Raw genomic sequence first — 22,210 nt, 5'->3', positions numbered from 1 at the left:
AAGGGACGGAACCTCAGCCGTGTGAGCGGAGGCCTGGATAAAGGGAGGGAACCTCAGCCGTGTGAGCGGAGGCCTGGATAAAGGGACGGAACCTCAGCCGTGTGAGCGGAGGCCTGGATAAAGGGACGGAACCTCAGCCGTGTGAGCGGAGGCCTGGATAAAGGGACGGAACCTCAGCCGTGTGAGCGGAGGCCTGGATAAAGGGAGGGAACCTCAGCCGTGTGAGCGGAGGCCTGGATAAAGGGACGGAACCTCAGCCGTGTGAGCTGAGCCCTGGATAAAGGGACGGAACCTCAGCCGTGTGAGCGGAGGCCTGGATAAAGGGACGGAACCTCAGCCGTGTGAGCGGAGGCCTGGATAAAGGGACAGAACCTCAGCCGTGTGAGCGGAGGCCTGGATAAAGGGACGGAACTTCAGCCGTGTGAGCGGAGGCCTTTATAAAGGGACGGAACCTCAGCCGTGTGAGCGGAGGCCTGGATAAAGGGACGGAACCTCAGCCGTGTGAGCGGAGGCCTGGATAAAGGGACGGAACCTCAGCCGTGTGAGCGGAGGCCTGGATAAAGGGAGGGAATCTCGGCCGTGTGAGCGGAGGCCTGGATAAAGGGACGGAACCTCAGCTGTGTGAGCGGAGGCCTGGATAAAGGGACGGAACCTCAGCCGTGTGAGCGGAGGTCTGGATAAAGGGACGGAACCTCAGCCGTGTGAGCGGAGGCCTGGATAAAGGGACGGAACCTCAGCCGTGTGAGCGGAGGCCTGGATAAAGGGACGGAACCTCAGCCGTGTGAGCGGAGGTCTGGATAAAGGGACGGAACCTCAGCCGTGTGAGCGGAGGCCTGGATAAAGGGACGGGACCTCAGCCGTGTGAGCGGAGGCCTGGATAAAGGGACGGAACCTCAGCCGTGTGAGCGGAGGCCTGGATAAAGGGACGGAACCTCAGCCGTGTGAGCGGAGGCCTGGATAAAGGGACGGAACCTCAGCCGTGTGAGCGGAGGCCTGGATAAAGGGACGGGACCTCAGCCGTGTGAGCGGAGGCCTGGATAAAGGGACGGAACCTCGGCCGTGTGAGCGGAGGCCTGGATAAAGGGAGGGATTCTCGGCTGTGTGAGCGGAGGCCTGGATAAAGGGACGGAACCTCAGCCGTGTGAGCGGAGGCCTGGATAAAGGGACGGAACCTCAGCCGTGTGAGCGGAGGCCTGGATAAAGGGACGGAACCTCAGCCGTGTGAGCGGAGGTCTGGATAAAGGGACGGAACCTCAGCCGTGTGAGCGGAGGCCTGGATAAAGGGACGGGACCTCAGCCGTGTGAGCGGAGGCCTGGATAAAGGGACGGGACCTCAGCCGTGTGAGCGGAGGCCTGGATAAAGGGACGGAACCTCAGCCGTGTGAGCGGAGGCCTGGATAAAGGGACGGAACCTCAGCCGTGTGAGCGGAGGTCTGGATAAAGGGACGGAACCTCAGCCGTGTGAGCGGAGGCCTGGATAAAGGGACGGGACCTCAGCCGTGTGAGCGGAGGCCTGGATAAAGGGACGGAACCTCAGCCGTGTGAGCGGAGGCCTGGATAAAGGGACGGAACCTCAGCCGTGTGAGCGGAGGCCTGTAAAAGGGACGGAACCTCAGCCGTGTGAGCGGAGGTCTGGATAAAGGCACGGGACCTCAGCCGTGTGAGCGGAGGCCTGGATAAAGGGACGGAACCTCAGCCGTGTGAGCGGAGGCCTGGATAAAGGGAGGGAATCTCGGCCGTGTGAGCGGAGGCCTGGATAAAGGGACGGAACCTCAGCCGTGTGAGCGGAGGCCTGGATAAAGGGACGGAACCTCAGCCGTGTGAGCGGAGGCCTGGATAAAGGGACGGAACTTCAGCCGTGTGAGCAGAGGCCTTTATAAAGGGACGGAACCTCAGCCGTGTGAGCGGAGGCCTGGATAAAGGGACGGAACCTCAGCCGTGTGAGCGGAGGCCTGGATAAAGGGACGGAACCTCAGCCGTGTGAGCGGAGGCCTGGATAAAGGGACGGAACCTCAGCCGTGTGAGCGACGGCCTGGATAAAGGGATGGAACCTCAGCCGTGTGAGCGGAGGCCTGGATAAAGGGACGGAACCTCAGCCGTGTGAGCGGAGGCCTTGATAAAGGGAGGGAACCTCAGCCGTGTGAGCGGAGGCCTGGATAAAGGGACGGAACCTCGTCCATGTGAGCGAAAGCCTGGTTAAAGGGAGGGAACCTCGGCCGTGTGAGCGGAGGCCTGGATAAAGGGACGGAACCTCAGCGGTGTGAGCGGAGGCCTGGTTAAAGGGAAGGAACCTCGTCTGTGTGAGCGGAGGCCTGGTTAAAGGGAGGGAACCTCAGCCGTGTGAGCGGAGGCCTGGTTAAAGGGAGAGAATCTGAACCGTGTGAGCGGAGGCCTGGTTAAAGGGAGGGAACCTCAGCCGTGTGAGCTGAGGCCTGGATAAAGGGACGGAACCTCAGCCGTGTGAGCGGAGGCCTGGATAAAGGGACGGAACCTCAGCCGTGTGAGCGGAGGCCTGGTTAAAGGGAGGGAACCTCGTCCGTGTGAGCGGAGGCCTGGTTAAAGGGAGAGAATCTCAACCGTGTGAGCGGAGGCCTGGTTAAAGGGAGGGAACCTCGGCCGTGTGAGCGGAGGCCTGGTTAAAGGGAGGGAACCTCGGCCGTGTGAGCGGATGCCTGGTTAAAGGGAGGGAACCTCGACCGTGTGAGCGGATGCCTGGTTAAAGGGAGGGAATCTCGGCCGTGTGAGCGGAGGCCTGGTTAAAGGGAGGGAACCTTGACCGTGTGAGTGGATGCCTGGTTAAAGGGAGGGAACCTCGGCCGTGTGAGCGGAGACCTGGTTAAAGGGAGGGAACCTCGGCCGTGTGAGCGGAGGCCTGGTTAAAGGGAGGGAACCTCGACCGTGTGAGCAGAGGCCTGGTTAAAGGGAGGGAACCTCGACTTCAGCCATGTGAGCGGAGGACTGGATAAAGGGACGGAATCTCAGTCGTATGAGTAAAGGCCTGGTTAAAGGGACGGAATCTCAGCCGTGTGAGTGGGGGCCTGGTTAAAGGGATTGAATATCACTCCTGTGAGCAGAGGTCTGGATAAAGGGATGGAATATCACTCGTGTGAGCGGAGGCCTGGTTAAAGGGAGGGAACCTCAGCCGTGTGAGCGGAGGCCTGGTTAAAGGGTGGATCCATGGCCGTGTGAGTGGAGGCCTGGTTAAATGGATGGAATCTCAACCGTGTGCGCTGAGGCCTGGTTAAAGGGAGGGAACCTCAGCCTTGTGAGTGGAGGACTGGATAAAGGGTGGATCCATGGCCGTGTGAGCGGAGGCCTGGTTAAAGGGAGGAAACCTCGACCGTGTGAGCGGATGCCTGGTTAAAGGGAGGGAACCTCGGCTTTGTGAGTGGAGGACTGGATAAAGGGACGGAACATCGGCCGTGTGAGCGGAGGCCTGGATAAAGGGAGGGAATCTCGGCCGTGTGAGCGGAGGCCTGGTTAAAGGGAGCAAGCCTTGGCCGTGTGATCGGAGGCCTGGTTAAAGGGAGGGAACCTCGGCCATGTAAGCGGAGGCCTGGTTAAAGGGCGGGAACCTCGGCCGTGTGAGCGGAGGCCTGGTTAAAGGGAGCAAGCCTCGGCCGTGTGAGCGGAGGCCTGGTTAAAGGGAGGGAACCTCGGCCGTGTGAGAGGAGGCCTGGTTAAAGGGAGCGAACCTCGGCCGTGTGAGCGGAGGCCTGGTTAAAGGGAGGGAACCTCGGCCGTGTGAGCGGAGGCCTGGTTAAAGGGAGGGAACCTCGGCCGTGTGAGCGGAGGCCTGGTTAAAGGGAGCGAACCTCGGCCGTGTGAGCGGAGGCCTGGTTAAAGGGAGGGAACCTCGGCCGTGTGAGCGGAGGCCTGGTTAAAGGGAGGGAACCTCGGCCGTGTGAGCGGAGGCCTGGTTAAAGGGAGGGAACCTCGGCCGTGTGAGCGGAGGCCTGGTTAAAGGGAGGGAACCTCAGCCGTGTGAGTGGAGGCCTGGTTAAAGGGAGGGAACCTCGGCCGTGTGAGCGGAGGCCTGGATAAAGGGACGGAGCCTCGGCCGTGTGAGTGGAGGCCTGGATAAAGGGACGGAACCTCGGCCGTGTGAGCGGAGGCCTGGATAAAGGGAGGGAACCTCAGCCGTGTGAGCGGAGGCCTGGATAAAGGGACGGAACCTCAGCCATGTGAGCGGAGGCCTGGATAAAGGGACGGAACCTCAGCCGTGTGAGCGGAGGCCTGGATAAAGGGACGGAACCTCAGCCGTGTGAGCGGAGGCCTGGATAAAGGGACGGAACCTCAGCCGTGTGAGCGGAGGCCTTGATAAAGGGAGGGAACCTCAGCCGTGTGAGCGGAGGCCTGGATAAAGGGACGGAACCTCAGCCGTGTGAGCGGAGGCCTGGATAAAGGGACGGAACCTCAGCCGTGTGAGCGGAGGCCTGGATAAAGGGACGGAACCTCAGCCGTGTGAGCGGAGGCCTGGATAAAGGGACGGAACCTCAGCCGTGTGAGCGGAGGCCTGGATAAAGGGAGGGAACCTCAGCCGTGTGAGCGGAGGCCTGGATAAAGGGACGGAACCTCAGCCGTGTGAGCGGAGGCCTGGATAAAGGGACGGAACCTCAGCCGTGTGAGCGGAGGCCTGGATAAAGGGACGGAACCTCAGCCGTGTGAGCGGAGGCCTGGATAAAGGGAGGGAACCTCATCCGTGTGAGCGGAGGCCTGGATAAAGGGACGGAACCTCAGCCGTGTGAGCTGAGCCCTGGATAAAGGGACGGAACCTCAGCCGTGTGAGCGGAGGCCTGGATAAAGGGACGGAACCTCAGCCGTGTGAGCGGAGGCCTGGATAAAGGGACAGAACCTCAGCCGTGTGAGCGGAGGCCTGGATAAAGGGACGGAACTTCAGCCGTGTGAGCGGAGGCCTTTATAAAGGGACGGAACCTCAGCCGTGTGAGCGGAGGCCTGGATAAAGGGACGGAACCTCAGCCGTGTGAGCGGAGGCCTGGATAAAGGGACGGAACCTCAGCCGTGTGAGCGGAGGCCTGGATAAAGGGAGGGAATCTCGGCCGTGTGAGCGGAGGCCTGGATAAAGGGACGGAACCTCAGCCGTGTGAGCGGAGGTCTGGATAAAGGGACGGAACCTCAGCCGTGTGAGCGGAGGCCTGGATAAAGGGACGGGACCTCAGCCGTGTGAGCGGAGGCCTGGATAAAGGGACGGGACCTCAGCCGTGTGAGCGGAGGCCTGGATAAAGGGACGGAACCTCAGCCGTGTGAGCGGAGGCCTGGATAAAGGGACGGAACCTCAGCCGTGTGAGCGGAGGTCTGGATAAAGGGACGGAACCTCAGCCGTGTGAGCGGAGGCCTGGATAAAGGGACGGGACCTCAGCCGTGTGAGCGGAGGCCTGGATAAAGGGACGGAACCTCAGCCGTGTGAGCGGAGGCCTGGATAAAGGGACGGAACCTCAGCCGTGTGAGCGGAGGCCTGTAAAAGGGACGGAACCTCAGCCGTGTGAGCGGAGGTCTGGATAAAGGCACGGGACCTCAGCCGTGTGAGCGGAGGCCTGGATAAAGGGACGGAACCTCAGCCGTGTGAGCGGAGGCCTGGATAAAGGGAGGGAATCTCGGCCGTGTGAGCGGAGGCCTGGATAAAGGGACGGAACCTCAGCCGTGTGAGCGGAGGCCTGGATAAAGGGACGGAACCTCAGCCGTGTGAGCGGAGGCCTGGATAAAGGGACGGAACTTCAGCCGTGTGAGCAGAGGCCTTTATAAAGGGACGGAACCTCAGCCGTGTGAGCGGAGGCCTGGATAAAGGGACGGAACCTCAGCCGTGTGAGCGGAGGCCTGGATAAAGGGACGGAACCTCAGCCGTGTGAGCGACGGCCTGGATAAAGGGATGGAACCTCAGCCGTGTGAGCGGAGGCCTGGATAAAGGGACGGAACCTCAGCCGTGTGAGCGGAGGCCTTGATAAAGGGAGGGAACCTCAGCCGTGTGAGCGGAGGCCTGGATAAAGGGACGGAACCTCGTCCATGTGAGCGAAAGCCTGGTTAAAGGGAGGGAACCTCGGCCGTGTGAGCGGAGGCCTGGATAAAGGGACGGAACCTCAGCGGTGTGAGCGGAGGCCTGGTTAAAGGGAAGGAACCTCGTCTGTGTGAGCGGAGGCCTGGTTAAAGGGAGGGAACCTCAGCCGTGTGAGCGGAGGCCTGGTTAAAGGGAGAGAATCTGAACCGTGTGAGCGGAGGCCTGGTTAAAGGGAGGGAACCTCAGCCGTGTGAGCTGAGGCCTGGATAAAGGGACGGAACCTCAGCCGTGTGAGCGGAGGCCTGGATAAAGGGACGGAACCTCAGCCGTGTGAGCGGAGGCCTGGTTAAAGGGAGGGAACCTCGTCCGTGTGAGCGGAGGCCTGGTTAAAGGGAGAGAATCTCAACCGTGTGAGCGGAGGCCTGGTTAAAGGGAGGGAACCTCGGCCGTGTGAGCGGAGGCCTGGTTAAAGGGAGGGAACCTCGGCCGTGTGAGCGGATGCCTGGTTAAAGGGAGGGAACCTCGACCGTGTGAGCGGATGCCTGGTTAAAGGGAGGGAATCTCGGCCGTGTGAGCGGAGGCCTGGTTAAAGGGAGGGAACCTTGACCGTGTGAGTGGATGCCTGGTTAAAGGGAGGGAACCTCGGCCGTGTGAGCGGAGACCTGGTTAAAGGGAGGGAACCTCGGCCGTGTGAGCGGAGGCCTGGTTAAAGGGAGGGAACCTCGACCGTGTGAGCAGAGGCCTGGTTAAAGGGAGGGAACCTCGACTTCAGCCATGTGAGCGGAGGACTGGATAAAGGGACGGAATCTCAGTCGTATGAGTAAAGGCCTGGTTAAAGGGACGGAATCTCAGCCGTGTGAGTGGGGGCCTGGTTAAAGGGATTGAATATCACTCCTGTGAGCAGAGGTCTGGATAAAGGGATGGAATATCACTCGTGTGAGCGGAGGCCTGGTTAAAGGGAGGGAACCTCAGCCGTGTGAGCGGAGGCCTGGTTAAAGGGTGGATCCATGGCCGTGTGAGTGGAGGCCTGGTTAAATGGATGGAATCTCAACCGTGTGCGCTGAGGCCTGGTTAAAGGGAGGGAACCTCAGCCTTGTGAGTGGAGGACTGGATAAAGGGTGGATCCATGGCCGTGTGAGCGGAGGCCTGGTTAAAGGGAGGAAACCTCGACCGTGTGAGCGGATGCCTGGTTAAAGGGAGGGAACCTCGGCTTTGTGAGTGGAGGACTGGATAAAGGGACGGAACATCGGCCGTGTGAGCGGAGGCCTGGATAAAGGGAGGGAATCTCGGCCGTGTGAGCGGAGGCCTGGTTAAAGGGAGCAAGCCTTGGCCGTGTGATCGGAGGCCTGGTTAAAGGGAGGGAACCTCGGCCATGTAAGCGGAGGCCTGGTTAAAGGGCGGGAACCTCGGCCGTGTGAGCGGAGGCCTGGTTAAAGGGAGCAAGCCTCGGCCGTGTGAGCGGAGGCCTGGTTAAAGGGAGGGAACCTCGGCCGTGTGAGAGGAGGCCTGGTTAAAGGGAGCGAACCTCGGCCGTGTGAGCGGAGGCCTGGTTAAAGGGAGGGAACCTCGGCCGTGTGAGCGGAGGCCTGGTTAAAGGGAGGGAACCTCGGCCGTGTGAGCGGAGGCCTGGTTAAAGGGAGCGAACCTCGGCCGTGTGAGCGGAGGCCTGGTTAAAGGGAGGGAACCTCGGCCGTGTGAGCGGAGGCCTGGTTAAAGGGAGGGAACCTCGGCCGTGTGAGCGGAGGCCTGGTTAAAGGGAGGGAACCTCGGCCGTGTGAGCGGAGGCCTGGTTAAAGGGAGGGAACCTCAGCCGTGTGAGTGGAGGCCTGGTTAAAGGGAGGGAACCTCGGCCGTGTGAGCGGAGGCCTGGATAAAGGGACGGAGCCTCGGCCGTGTGAGTGGAGGCCTGGATAAAGGGACGGAACCTCGGCCGTGTGAGCGGAGGCCTGGATAAAGGCAGGGAATCTCGGCCGTGTGAACGGAGGCCTGGTTAAAGGGAGGGAACCTCGACCGTGTGCGCGGAGGCCTGGTTAAAGGGAGGGAACCTCGGCCATGTGAGCGGAGGCCTGGTTAAAGGGAGGGAACCTCGGCCGTGTGAGCGGAGGCCTGGTTAAAGGGAGCGAACCTTGGCCGTGTGAGCGGAGGCCTGGTTAAAGGGAGGGAACCTCCGTGTGAGCGGAGGCCTGGTTAAAGGGAGGGAACCTCGGCCGTGTGAGCGGAGGCCTGGTTAAAGGGAGGGAACCTCGGCCGTGTGAGCGGAGGCCCGGTTAAAGGGAGGGAACCTTGGCCATATGAGCGGAGGACTGGCTAAAGGGAGAGAATCTCAACCGTGTGAACGGAGGCCTAGTTAAAGGGAGGGAACCTCGGCTGTGTGAGCGGAGGCCTGGTTAAAGGGAAGGTATTTCATGTGAGCGGAGGCCTGGTTAAAGGGAGAGAACCTCGGCCATGTAAGCGGAGGCCTGGTTAAAGGGAGGGAGCAAGCCTCGGCCGTGTGAGCGGAGGCCTGGTTAAAGGGAGGGAACCTCGGCCGTGTGAGAGGAGGCCTGGTTAAAGGGAGCGAACCTCGGCCGTGTGAGCGGAGGCCTGGTTAAAGGGAGGGAACCTCGGCCGTGTGAGCGGAGGCCTGGTTAAAGGGAGGGAACCTCGGCCGTGTGAGCGGAGGCCTGGTTAAAGGGAGGGAACCTCGGCCGTGTGAGCGGAGGCCTGGTTAAAGGGAGGGAACCTCAGCCGTGTGAGTGGAGGCCTGGTTAAAGGGAGGGAACCTCGGCCGTGTGAGCGGAGGCCTGGATAAAGGGACGGAACCTCGGCCGTGTGAGTGGAGGCCTGGATAAAGGGACGGAACCTCGGCCGTGTGAGCGGAGTCCTGGATAAAGGCAGGGAATCTCGGCCGTGTGAACGGAGGCCTGGTTAAAGGGAGGGAACCTCGACCGTGTGCGTGGAGGCCTGGTTAAAGGGAGGGAACCTCGGCCGTGTGAGCGGAGGCCTGGTTAAAGGGAGGGAACCTCGGCCGTGTGAGCGGAGGCCTGGTTAAAGGGAGCGAACCTCGGCCGTGTGAGCGGAGGCCTGGTTAAAGGGAGGGAACCTCGGCCGTGTGAGCGGAGGCCTGGTTAAAGGGAGGGAACCTCGGCCGTGTGAGCGGAGGCCCGGTTAAAGGGAGGGAACCTTGGCCATATGAGCGGAGGACTGGCTAAAGGGAGAGAATCTCAACCGTGTGAACGGAGGCCTAGTTAAAGGGAGGGAACCTCGGCTGTGTGAGCGGAGGCCTGGTTAAAGGGAAGGTATCTCATGTGAGCGGAGGCCTGGTTAAAGGGAGAGAACCTCGGCCATGTAAGCGGAGGCCTGGTTAAAGGGAGGGAGCAAGCCTCGGCCGTGTGAGCGGAGGCCTGGTTAAAGGGAGGGAACCTCGGCCGTGTGAGAGGAGGCCTGGTTAAAGGGAGCGAACCTCGGCCGTGTGAGCGGAGGCCTGGTTAAAGGGAGGGAACCTCGGCCGTGTGAGCGGAGGCCTGGTTAAAGGGAGGGAACCTCGGCCGTGTGAGCGGAGGCCTGGTTAAAGGGAGGGAACCTCGGCCGTGTGAGCGGAGGCCTGGTTAAAGGGAGGGAACCTCAGCCGTGTGAGTGGAGGCCTGGTTAAAGGGAGGGAACCTCGGCCGTGTGAGCGGAGGCCTGGATAAAGGGACGGAACCTCGGCCGTGTGAGTGGAGGCCTGGATAAAGGGACGGAACCTCGGCCGTGTGAGCGGAGTCCTGGATAAAGGCAGGGAATCTCGGCCGTGTGAACGGAGGCCTGGTTAAAGGGAGGGAACCTCGACCGTGTGCGTGGAGGCCTGGTTAAAGGGAGGGAACCTCGGCCGTGTGAGCGGAGGCCTGGTTAAAGGGAGGGAACCTCGGCCGTGTGAGCGGAGGCCTGGTTAAAGGGAGCGAACCTTGGCCGTGTGAGCGGAGGCCTGGTTAAAGGGAGGGAACCTCCGTGTGAGCGGAGGCCTGGTTAAAGGGAGGGAACCTCGGCCGTGTGAGCGGAGGCCTGGTTAAAGGGAGGGAACCTCGGCCGTGTGAGCGGAGGCCCGGTTAAAGGGAGGGAACCTTGGCCATATGAGCGGAGGACTGGCTAAAGGGAGAGAATCTCAACCGTGTGAACGGAGGCCTAGTTAAAGGGAGGGAACCTCGGTTGTGTGAGCGGAGGCCTGGTTAAAGGGAAGGAATCTCATGTGAGCGGAGGCCTGGTTAAAGGGACGGAATCTCAGCTGTGTGAGTGGAGGCCTGGTTAAAGGGATGGAATATCACTCCTGTGAGCAGAGGTCTGGATAAAGCGATGGAATATCACTCGTGTGAGCGGAGGCCTGGATAAAGGGATGGAATATCACTCGTGTGAGCGGAGGCCTGGTTAAAGGGAGGGAACCTCAGCCGTGTAAGCGGAGGCCTGGTTAAAGGGTGGATCCATGGCCGGGTGAGCGGAGGCCTGGTAAAAGGGAGGGAACCTCGGCTGTGTGAGCGGAGGCCTGGTTAAATGGATGGAATCTCAACCGTGTGCGCGGAGGCCTGGTTAAAGGGTGGATCCATGGCCGGGTGAGCGGAGGCCTGGATAAAGGGAGGGAACCTAGGCCGTGTGAGCGGAGGCCTGGATAAAGGGATGGAATATCACTCGTGTGAGCTGGAGGCCTGGTTAAAGGGATGAAATCTCAGCCGTTTGAGTAGAGGCCTGGATAAAGGGATGGAACTTTGGCCATGTGAGCGGAGTGTGAGAGGCCTCTCTGGTCTGAAGAGACTGAATCTCGGACTTGTAGTGGAGGCCTGGTAAAAAGGACTGAATCTTGGTCGTGTGAGTGGAAGTCTGGTTAAATGGAAGTTTAGCGAGCAGCCTGGCTTCCTGTTGATGTTCAACACGTCCGAAGGCGGGGGTTAGTGACGCCGGAGCTGATTGAGCTCCAGGCTCTCGTATCATAACAACCAGACGAGAGCCACTGGAACATGTTTTTATTTAGAAGGGGTCATCCTAGTAGTAGACAACCCCTTTAAGTCTTGACGGTTCCTGCTTTATACTGATGCTGAAGTTGCACCGGCAGTGCCAGCGATGACCACCTGGTGGTGTGAAGAGTTGTATGTGTGTCACAATGATAATCAGTAGGGTGGTCCGGAGTATGTCATATATACCGTATACACCCTGGCCATTAATAGTAGGTCTGCGCCATGGTCTCCCCCACACAACGAAATGACCACAGTTAAAGGAGTCAATAATAAGATTTTATTTCAATCCTGCAGTAAGTGATACAAGAAGCAGAGGGGATCCTGGGTAATAAATAACTGCGGTTTCTTTAATAGAAAAATAAAAGCTTTTTACATATCCAGGGACAAGCATTAATATGGAGAAATTGGGGTCTGCAAAAGAGGAGGAAGAGATGACATTCATCCTGTTGAAATACTCTGTGCTGCTGGGGACCCTGTTCCTTCCACTATGTAACGTCCGGGCTAAGACCTCACACGGGAGACACAACGTAGTCCTCTCCTTAAAAACCTGTTCCTTCATATCTCTGAGTCATGTACCTCTGCTTATGATCTTTAGGAAGCCATAATGGTGAACGCATCTCGTACAATGTCCCGGAGTTTCGCCGGCGTGGACCCCGTCTTCAGGTTTGGCTTCTCTCCAGGTACCGTTTCTTCTTGTGTCCTATGTAGCTCTTCACGCCTGCACTGAGGACTTATCCTTCCCTTCCAAGGAGACATATGTCCTTGAGACATGATCTCCAGGTCTTGGGATAGTTCTCAGGACTTGGGAGCTCTCGTACTGCCAGATGTCTCCTGACAAACTCATGGTGATGCCAATGAAATTACATCAATGGAGAAGATCTGCAGCCAATGTGCCCATAAGAGACTCCCAGAGTCAGGAGGAAGGTGAACAATGGTGGGAAGAGAAGTCTCTGAAATGTCTGTGAGAAGATGAGGACCATCTAGAGCACAATCATCCATGGACTGTACGAGAGCTGGGAGAGAAAACTGGGATTAGGTACTGTGGTATAGATCATCAGCTATCTCACACATATGTATGGGGCACACTGGCCAAGGTACAGACACCACCGCCCCCAAACATCAGTGACAACAACACATCTCTCGCATGATCTTGAAAATTCTTAGTAGCATCACGACAAGAGAGACAGAGACTACAGATTGCTGAAACAAACTTTTCTTTAGTGTATATCACGGTATGTACAGAGAACAGCAGACAGATCTTAGCGGGTACTGGCGGAAGCCCGACTCTTGAGAACAGCTTCATAACTGCATTTATAGTGCCAAATTCTTCCTGTATCTCCATCTTCCTGTACCAGCTGTAGGGCAGCACCTTGGCGCTCCTGTGCTGCTAGCTCAGGATTTCTTCACTTCTGGGATCATGGCTACACTTGCCCCAGTCTGGCTACCTCGCTGTCTCAGGGTCCTCTTCCTATGGACTCTTTGGTTCAGTACTCTGCTGTACCGATCTCCTTCTCTGTGGACCTATTCTGGAGCCCCAGTGTCCTCCTCACCATTTACACTGATCTTCTTGTCCGTTCTGTCACTGTCGATACCATGGTTTCTTCTTGCTATAACTACTGTTGCTCTCTTCCTATCATACGCTTTACAGCATTCTCCTACTGAACTCTCACTTGCCTCTCCCTTTTATTAACCAGACTCTCACTGGTCCAGGACCTTCTAACTAACCCTTATTGGGGTTCACCAGTGAATCCCCAGCATAGGGGACAACTCATTAATCGGTTTGGGTCTGACCACTGGGAAATACACCAATTAGCACAATGGGTAATTTTTATTCCCGATGGGGCATTTTGTTCCATGTTACAGAATGGAGTGGCAGGTCAGATACCCAAAAGCTGCTCCATTCATTTTCTTTGGACTTCCAGAAAAAGCTGAGCACCGCGCTCGTGTCCCATATGGAATGACTGGAGCGGCGGTCGAGAATGCCCACTGATCGGTACTGGTTCCAATGGTCAGACCCTCAACAATCAATAAGGTATCACCTTTCCTATGCATAAGGTATAACTTTTTTTCACCAGAGACCCCCTTTATCTCTCCTACGTAGTGTGCCTCCAGTTATACATATGACAGAAGCGTCCTATAGCGATTACACTGCATTTAGTACAATTCTATAAACCTCTGTCACATTGGGAGCCAAACAATCCCATACATACAAGACATGGTGTCCAGTCTTCAGCAGACATATGTGGACACTTCCAGGTGCAGAAGAACCTGAAGACCTCATCCAGTGTAGACAACCCAGCTGTCCGCCAGTCCCTGCCCTGATGTAATGGGTTACCTGGCGTATCTCTGGCTCCAGACACCCGGGGGCAGAGACCTAGGACACAGCCGCCGCACATTCATTTTCTATTCACCTGATAGTAATGGATGACGTCTACATGTTCTCAGCTCCAAGATGGAAGATCAGGATGAGAAGGCACAAGAGAAGACGGGAAGGAGATGTCGCCTGGCCCGAGCTCAGGATCAGCAGACGGGTTTCTGTTTTCAGGCCAGAATCTGTGAAATAAAATCCAAACATAAGAGGGAGGAGGACACACCATGATGGGGCCATTCATCAAGACCCTGCAGAGCACAAGGTCCGCTACGCCAGTCTGACCAGAGAACACCGCGCCGAATATTAAGAGACACTCAGGTCCCGATTCATCAAGGCAATTTTGACAGGATTACGGTGTAAATGGCTTTGAAAAGTCGCAAAATTTTGTCCTAAGTCGGAGTTGCATAAAAATGTTGCGACTCGGCCAGTTTCTCCCATCTACGTCAAAATGGGCAGAAGTGAGAGGAGCTTGGTTGTGGCGGGTTGTGGCGGGGGGCACAATGGCTCATCTAACTCATGACGAGCTGTGGCATTCCTTATGCCAGAAATCTTACTCCGGTCACGGACTGTTGTAGGATTTTGTGGTGCACAGAGATACACACCACTTGTCAGACGCTCCAGGTTCATTAGGAGACGAGAACCACAAACCAGGAGCCTCTGACTTCATCACATGAAGCTCCAAAAGATGAAAACATTTCACAGCAGTCCATATTGTTTATGTGTATGTCACCATTCATATACTATACATCTGTGATGTCATCAGTCACATATTACACTCCTATGATGTCACCATTCATATACTATACAGCTGTGATGTCATCAGTCACATATTACACTCCTATGATGTCACCATTCATATACTATACAGCTGTGATGTCATCAGTCACATATTACTTTCCTATGATGTCACCATTCATATACTATACAGCTGTGATGTCATCAGTCACATATTACTTTCCTATGATGTCACCATTCATATACTATACAGCTGTGATGTCATCAGTCACATATTACACTCCTATGATGTCACCATTCATATACTATACAGCTGTGATGTCACCAGTCACATATTACTTTCCTATGATGTCACCATTCATATACTATACAGCTGTGATGTCATCAGTCACATATTACACTCCTATGATGTCACCATTCATATACTATACACCTGTGATGTCATCAGCCACATTTTACACTCCTATGATGTCACCATTCATATACTATACATCTGTGATGTCATCAGCCACATATTACACTCCTATGATGTCACCATTCATATACTATACAGCTGTGATGTCATCAGTCCCATATTACACTCCTATGATGTCACTATTCATATACTATACAGCTGTGATGTCATCAGTCACATATTACTTTCCTATGATGTCACCATTCATATACTATACAGCTGTGATGTCATCAGTCACATATTACACTCCTATGATGTCACCATTCATATACTATACAGCTGTGATGTCACCAGTCACATATTACTTTCCTATGATGTCACCATTCATATACTATACAGCTGTGATGTCATCAGTCACATATTACACTCCTATGATGTCACCATTCATATACTATACACCTGTGATGTCATCAGCCACATTTTACACTCCTATGATGTCACCATTCATATACTATACATCTGTGATGTCATCAGCCACATATTACACTCCTATGATGTCACCATTCATATACTATACAGCTGTGATGTCATCAGTCCCATATTACACTCCTATGATGTCACTATTCATATACTATACAGCTGTGATGTCATCAGTCACATATTACTTTCCTATGATGTCACCATTCATATACTATACAGCTGTGATGTCATCAGTCACATATTACACTCCTATGATGTCACCATTCATATACTATACAGCTGTAATGTCATCAGTCACATATTACTTTCCTATGATGTCACCATTCATATACTATACAGCTGTGATGTCATCAGTCACATATTACTTTCCTATGATGTCACCATTCATATACTATACACCTGTGATGTCATCAGCCACATATTACACCCCTATGATGTCACCATTCATATACTATACAGCTGTAATGTCATCAGTCCCATATTACACTCCTATGATGTCACCATTCATATACTATACAGCTGTGATGTCACCAGTCAGATATTACACTCCTATGATGTCACCATTCATATACTATACACCTGTGATGTCATCAGTCACATATTACTTTCCTATGATGTCACCATTCATATACTATACAGCTATGATGTCATCAGCCACATATTACACTCCTATGATGTCACTATTCATATACTATACAGCTGTGATGTCATCAGTCACATATTACTTTCCTATGATGTCACCATTCATATACTATACAGCTGTGATGTCACCAGTCACATATTACTTTCCTATGATGTCACCATTCATATACTATACAGCTGTGATGTCATCAGTCACATATTACACCCCTATGATGTCACCATTCATATACTATACAGCTGTGATGTCATCAGTCAGATATTACACTCCTATGATGTCACCATTCATATACTATACACCTGTGATGTCATCAGCCACATATTACACTCCTATGATGTCACCATTCATATACTATACATCTGTGATGTCATCAGCCACATATTACACTCCTATGATGTCACCATTCATATACTATACAGCTGTGATGTCATCAGTCCCATATTACACTCCTATGATGTCACTATTCATATACTATACAGCTGTGATGTCATCAGTCACATATTACTTTCCTATGATGTCACCATTCATATACTATACAGCTGTGATGTCATCAGTCACATATTACACTCCTATGATGTCACCATTCATATACTATACAGCTGTAATGTCATCAGTCACATATTACTTTCCTATGATGTCACCATTCATATACTATACAGCTGTGATGTCATCAGTCACATATTACTTTCCTATGATGTCACCATTCATATACTATACAGCTGTGATGTCATCAGTCAGATATTACACTCCTATGATGTCACCATTCATATACTATACACCTGTGATGTCATCAGCCACATATTACACCCCTATGATGTCACCATTCATATACTATACATCTGTGATGTCATCAGCCACATATTACACTCCTATGATGTCACCATTCATATACTATACAGCTGTGATGTCATCAGCCACATATTACACTCCTATGATGTCACTATTCATATACTATACAGCTGTGATGTCATCAGTCACATATTACTTTCCTATGATGTCACCATTCATATACTATACAGCTATGATGTCATCAGTCACATATTACACTCCTATGATGTCACCATTCATATACTATACACCTGTAATGTCACCAGTCACATATTACTTTCCTATGATGTCACCATTCATATACTATACAGCTATGATGTCATCAGTCACATATTACACTCCTATGATGTCACCATTCATATACTATACACCTGTGATGTCACCAGTCACATATTACACTCCTATGTCATCATTCATATATTATAGACCTGTGATGTCATCAGTCACATATTACACTCCTATGATGTCACCATGCACATACTATACAGCTGTGATGTCACCAGTCACATATTACACTCCTATGTCATCATTCATATATTATAGAGCTGTGATGTCATCAGTCACATATTACACTCCTATGATGTCACCATGCACATACTATACAGCTGTGATGTCATCAGTCACATATTACACTCCTATGATGTCACCATTCATATACTATACAGCTGTGATGTCATCAGTCACATATTACACCCCTATGATGTCACCATGCACATACTATACAGCTGTGATGTCATCAGTCACATATTACACTCATATGATGTCACCATTCATATACTATACACCTGTGATGTCATCAGTCACATATTACACCACTATGATGTCACCATTCATATACTATACACCTGTGATGTCATCAGTCACATATTACACCCCTATGATGTCACCATTCATATACTATACACCGGTGATGTCACCAGTCACATATTACACTCCTATGATGTCACCATTCATATACTATACACCTGTTATCTCATCAGTCACATATTACACTCATATGATGTCACCATTCATATACTATACACCTGTGATGTCATCAGTCACATATTACACTCCTATGATGTCACCATTCATATACTATACACATGTGATGTCACCAGTCACATATTACTTTCCTATGATGTCACCATTCATATACTATACAGCTATGATGTCATCAGTCACATATTACACTCCTATGATGTCACCATTCATATACTATACACCTGTAATGTCACCAGTCACATATTACTTTCCTATGATGTCACCATTCATATACTATACAGCTATGATGTCATCAGTCACATATTACACTCCTATGATGTCACCATTCATATACTATACACCTGTGATGTCACCAGTCACATATTACACTCCTATGTCATCATTCATATATTATAGACCTGTGATGTCATCAGTCACATATTACACTCCTATGATGTCACCATGCACATACTATACAGCTGTGATGTCACCAGTCACATATTACACTCCTATGTCATCATTCATATATTATAGAGCTGTGATGTCATCAGTCACATATTACACTCCTATGATGTCACCATGCACATACTATACAGCTGTGATGTCATCAGTCACATATTACACTCCTATGATGTCACCATTCATATACTATACAGCTGTGATGTCATCAGTCACATATTACACCCCTATGATGTCACCATGCACATACTATACAGCTGTGATGTCATCAGTCACATATTACACTCATATGATGTCACCATTCATATACTATACACCTGTGATGTCATCAGTCACATATTACACCACTATGATGTCACCATTCATATACTATACACCTGTGATGTCATCAGTCACATATTACACCCCTATGATGTCACCATTCATATACTATACACCGGTGATGTCACCAGTCACATATTACACTCCTATGATGTCACCATTCATATACTATACACCTGTGATGTCATCAGTCACATATTACACTCATATGATGTCACCATTCATATACTATACACCTGTTATGTCATCAGTCACATATTACACTCATATGATGTCACCATTCATATACTATACACCTGTGATGTCATCAGTCACATATTACACTCCTATGATGTCACCATTCATATACTATACAGCTGTGATGTCATCAGTCACATATTACAATCCTATGATGTCACCATTCATATACTATACATCTGTGATGTCATCAGTCACATATTACACCCCTATGATGTCACCATTCATATACTATACAGCTGTAATGTCATCAGTCACATATTACTTTCCTATGATGTCACCATTCATATACTATACACCTGTGATGTCATCAGTGACATATTACACCCCTATGATGTCACCATTCATATACTATACACCGGTGATGTCACCAGTCACATATTACACTCCTATGATGTCACCATTCATATACTATACACCTGTGATGTCATCAGTCACATATTACACTCATATGATGTCACCATTCATATACTATACACCTGTTATGTCATCAGTCACATATTACACTCATATGATGTCACCATTCATATACTATACAGCTGTGATGTCATCAGTCACATATTACTTTCCTATGATGTCACCATTCATATACTATACACCTGTGATGTCATCAGTCACATATTACACTCATATGATGTCACCATTCATATACTATACACCGGTGATATCATCAGTCACATATTACAATCCTATGATGTCACCATTCATATACTATATAGCTGTGATGTCATCAGTCACATATTACAATCCTATGATGTCACCATTCATATACTATACACCTGTGATGTCATCAGTCACATATTACTTTCCTACGATGTCACCATTCATATACTATACACCTGTGATATCATCAGTCACATATTACAATCCTATGATGTCACCATTCATATACTATACACCTGTGATGTCATCAGTCACATATTACTTTCCTATGATGTCACCATTCATATACTATACACCTGTGATATCATCAGTCACATATTACAATCCTATGATGTCACCATTCATATACTATACAGCTGTGATGTCATCAGTCACATATTACACTCATATGATGTCACCATTCATATACTATACACCTGTTATGTCATCAGTCACATATTACACTCCTATGATGTCACCATGCACATACTATACATCTGTGATGTCATCAGTCACATATTACACTCATATGATGTCACCATTCATATACTATACAGCTGTGATGTAATCAGTCACATATTACACTCCTATGATGTCACCATTCATATACTATACAGCTGTGATGTCACCAGTCACATATTACTTTCCTATGATGTCACCATTCATATACTATACAGCTGTGATGTCATCAGCCACATATTACACCCCTATGATGTCACCATTCATATACTATACAGCTGTGATGTCATCAGTCAGATATTACACTCCTATGATGTCACCATTCATATACTATACACCTGTGATGTCATCAGCCACATATTACACTCCTATGATGTCACCATTCATATACTATACATCTGTGATGTCATCAGCCACATATTACACTCCTATGATGTCACCATTCATATACTATACAGCTGTGATGTCATCAGTCCCATATTACACTCCTATGATGTCACTATTCATATACTATACAGCTGTGATGTCATCAGTCACATATTACTTTCCTATGATGTCACCATTCATATACTATACAGCTGTGATGTCATCAGTCACATATTACACTCCTATGATGTCACCATTCATATACTATACAGCTGTAATGTCATCAGTCACATATTACTTTCCTATGATGTCACCATTCATATACTATACACCTGTGATGTCATCAGTCACATATTACTTTCCTATGATGTCACCATTCATATACTTTACAGCTGTGATGTCATCAGTCACATATTACTTTCCTATGATGTCACCATTCATATACTATACACCTGTGATGTCACCAGTCACATATTACTTTCCTATGATGTCACCATTCATATACTATACAGCTGTGATGTCATCAGTCACATATTACTTTCCTATGATGTCACCATTCATATACTATACAGCTGTAATGTCATCAGTCACATATTACTTTCCTATGATGTCACCATTCATATACTATACAGCTGTGATGTCATCAGTCAGATATTACACTCCTATGATGTCACCATTCATATACTATACAGCTGTGATGTCATCAGTCACATATTACACTCCTATGATGTCACCATTCATATACTATACAGCTGTAATGTCATCAGTCACATATTACTTTCCTATGATGTCACCATTCATATACTATACAGCTGTGATGTCATCAGTCACATATTACTTTCCTATGATGTCACCATTCATATACTATACAGCTGTAATGTCATCAGTCACATATTACTTTCCTATGATGTCACCATTCATATACTATACAGCTGTGATGTCATCAGTCACATATTACTTTCCTATGATGTCACCATTCATATACTATACAGCTGTGATGTCATCAGTCAGATATTACACTCCTATGATGTCACCATTCATATACTATACACCTGTGATGTCATCAGCCACATATTACACCCCTATGATGTCACCATTCATATACTATACATCTGTGATGTCATCAGCCACATATTACACTCCTATGATGTCACCATTCATATACTATACAGCTGTGATGTCATCAGTCACATATTACAATCCTATGATGTCACCATTCATATACTATACATCTGTGATGTCATCAGTCACATATTACACCCCTATGATGTCACCATTCATATACTATACAGCTGTAATGTCATCAGTCACATATTACTTTCCTATGATGTCACCATTCATATACTATACAGCTGTGATGTCATCAGTCACATATTACACTCATATGATGTCACCATTCATATACTATACACCTGTGATGTCATCAGTCACATATTACTTTCCTATGATGTCACCATTCATATACTATACACCTGTGATGTCATCAGTCACATATTACACCCCTATGATGTCACCATTCATATACTATACACCGGTGATGTCACCAGTCACATATTACACTCCTATGATGTCACCATTCATATACTATACACCTGTGATGTCATCAGTCACATATTACACTCATATGATGTCACCATTCATATACTATACACCTGTTATGTCATCAGTCACATATTACACTCATATGATGTCACCATTCATATACTATACACCTGTGATGTCATCAGTCACATATTACTTTCCTATGATGTCACCATTCATATACTATACAACTGTGATGTCATCAGTCACATATTACACTCATATGATGTCACCATTCATATACTATACACCGGTGATGTCATCAGTCACATATTACAATCCTATGATGTCACCATTCATATACTATACAGCTGTGATGTCATCAGTCAGATATTACAATCCTATGATGTCACCATTCATATACTATACACCTGTGATGTCATCAGTCACATATTACTTTCCTATGATGTCACCATTCATATACTATACACCTGTGATATCATCAGTCACATATTACAATCCTATGATGTCACCATTCATATACTATACACCTGTGATGTCATCAGTCACATATTACTTTCCTATGATGTCACCATTCATATACTATACACCTGTGATATCATCAGTCACATATTACAATCCTATGATGTCACCATTCATATACTATACAGCTGTGATGTCATCAGTCACATATTACACTCATATGATGTCACCATTCATATACTATACACCTGTTATGTCATCTGTCACATATTACACTCCTATGATGTCACCATGCACATACTATACATCTGTGATGTCATCAGTCACATATTACACT

At 49.9% G+C, this 22,210-nt stretch overlaps 1 protein-coding gene across 4 annotated transcripts in view; it reads right to left on the bottom strand.

Moving 5' to 3' along the window:
• The window catches only part of VTCN1 (V-set domain containing T cell activation inhibitor 1), a 195,665-nt gene that overhangs the window by 12,599 nt on the left and 160,856 nt on the right, over window positions 1-22,210 (bottom strand). For 3 of the 4 annotated variants that reach the window (XM_073670877.1, XM_073670880.1, XM_073670881.1), the window contains exons 5-6: window positions 13,386-13,527; window positions 11,229-11,987 (exon numbers count right to left, since the gene is read on the bottom strand). In XM_073670877.1, coding sequence (XP_073526978.1) covers window positions 13,406-13,527 — 122 coding nt within the window. In that variant the 3' untranslated portion in view covers window positions 11,229-11,987; window positions 13,386-13,405. Of the gene's footprint in view, window positions 1-11,228; window positions 11,988-13,385; window positions 13,528-22,210 lie in introns of those variants that run through there. The other variant, XM_073670879.1, reaches the window with a different exon arrangement.

Source organism: Phyllobates terribilis, unplaced genomic scaffold, assembly GCF_046119375.1.
Source record: "Phyllobates terribilis strain yellow unplaced genomic scaffold, ASM4611937v1 Scaffold_2__4_contigs__length_985480577, whole genome shotgun sequence".
NCBI lineage: Eukaryota > Metazoa > Chordata > Amphibia > Anura > Dendrobatidae > Phyllobates > Phyllobates terribilis.
Note: the sequence above shows the minus strand (reverse complement) of the source record. Positions and strands in the feature narration are given on the sequence as shown.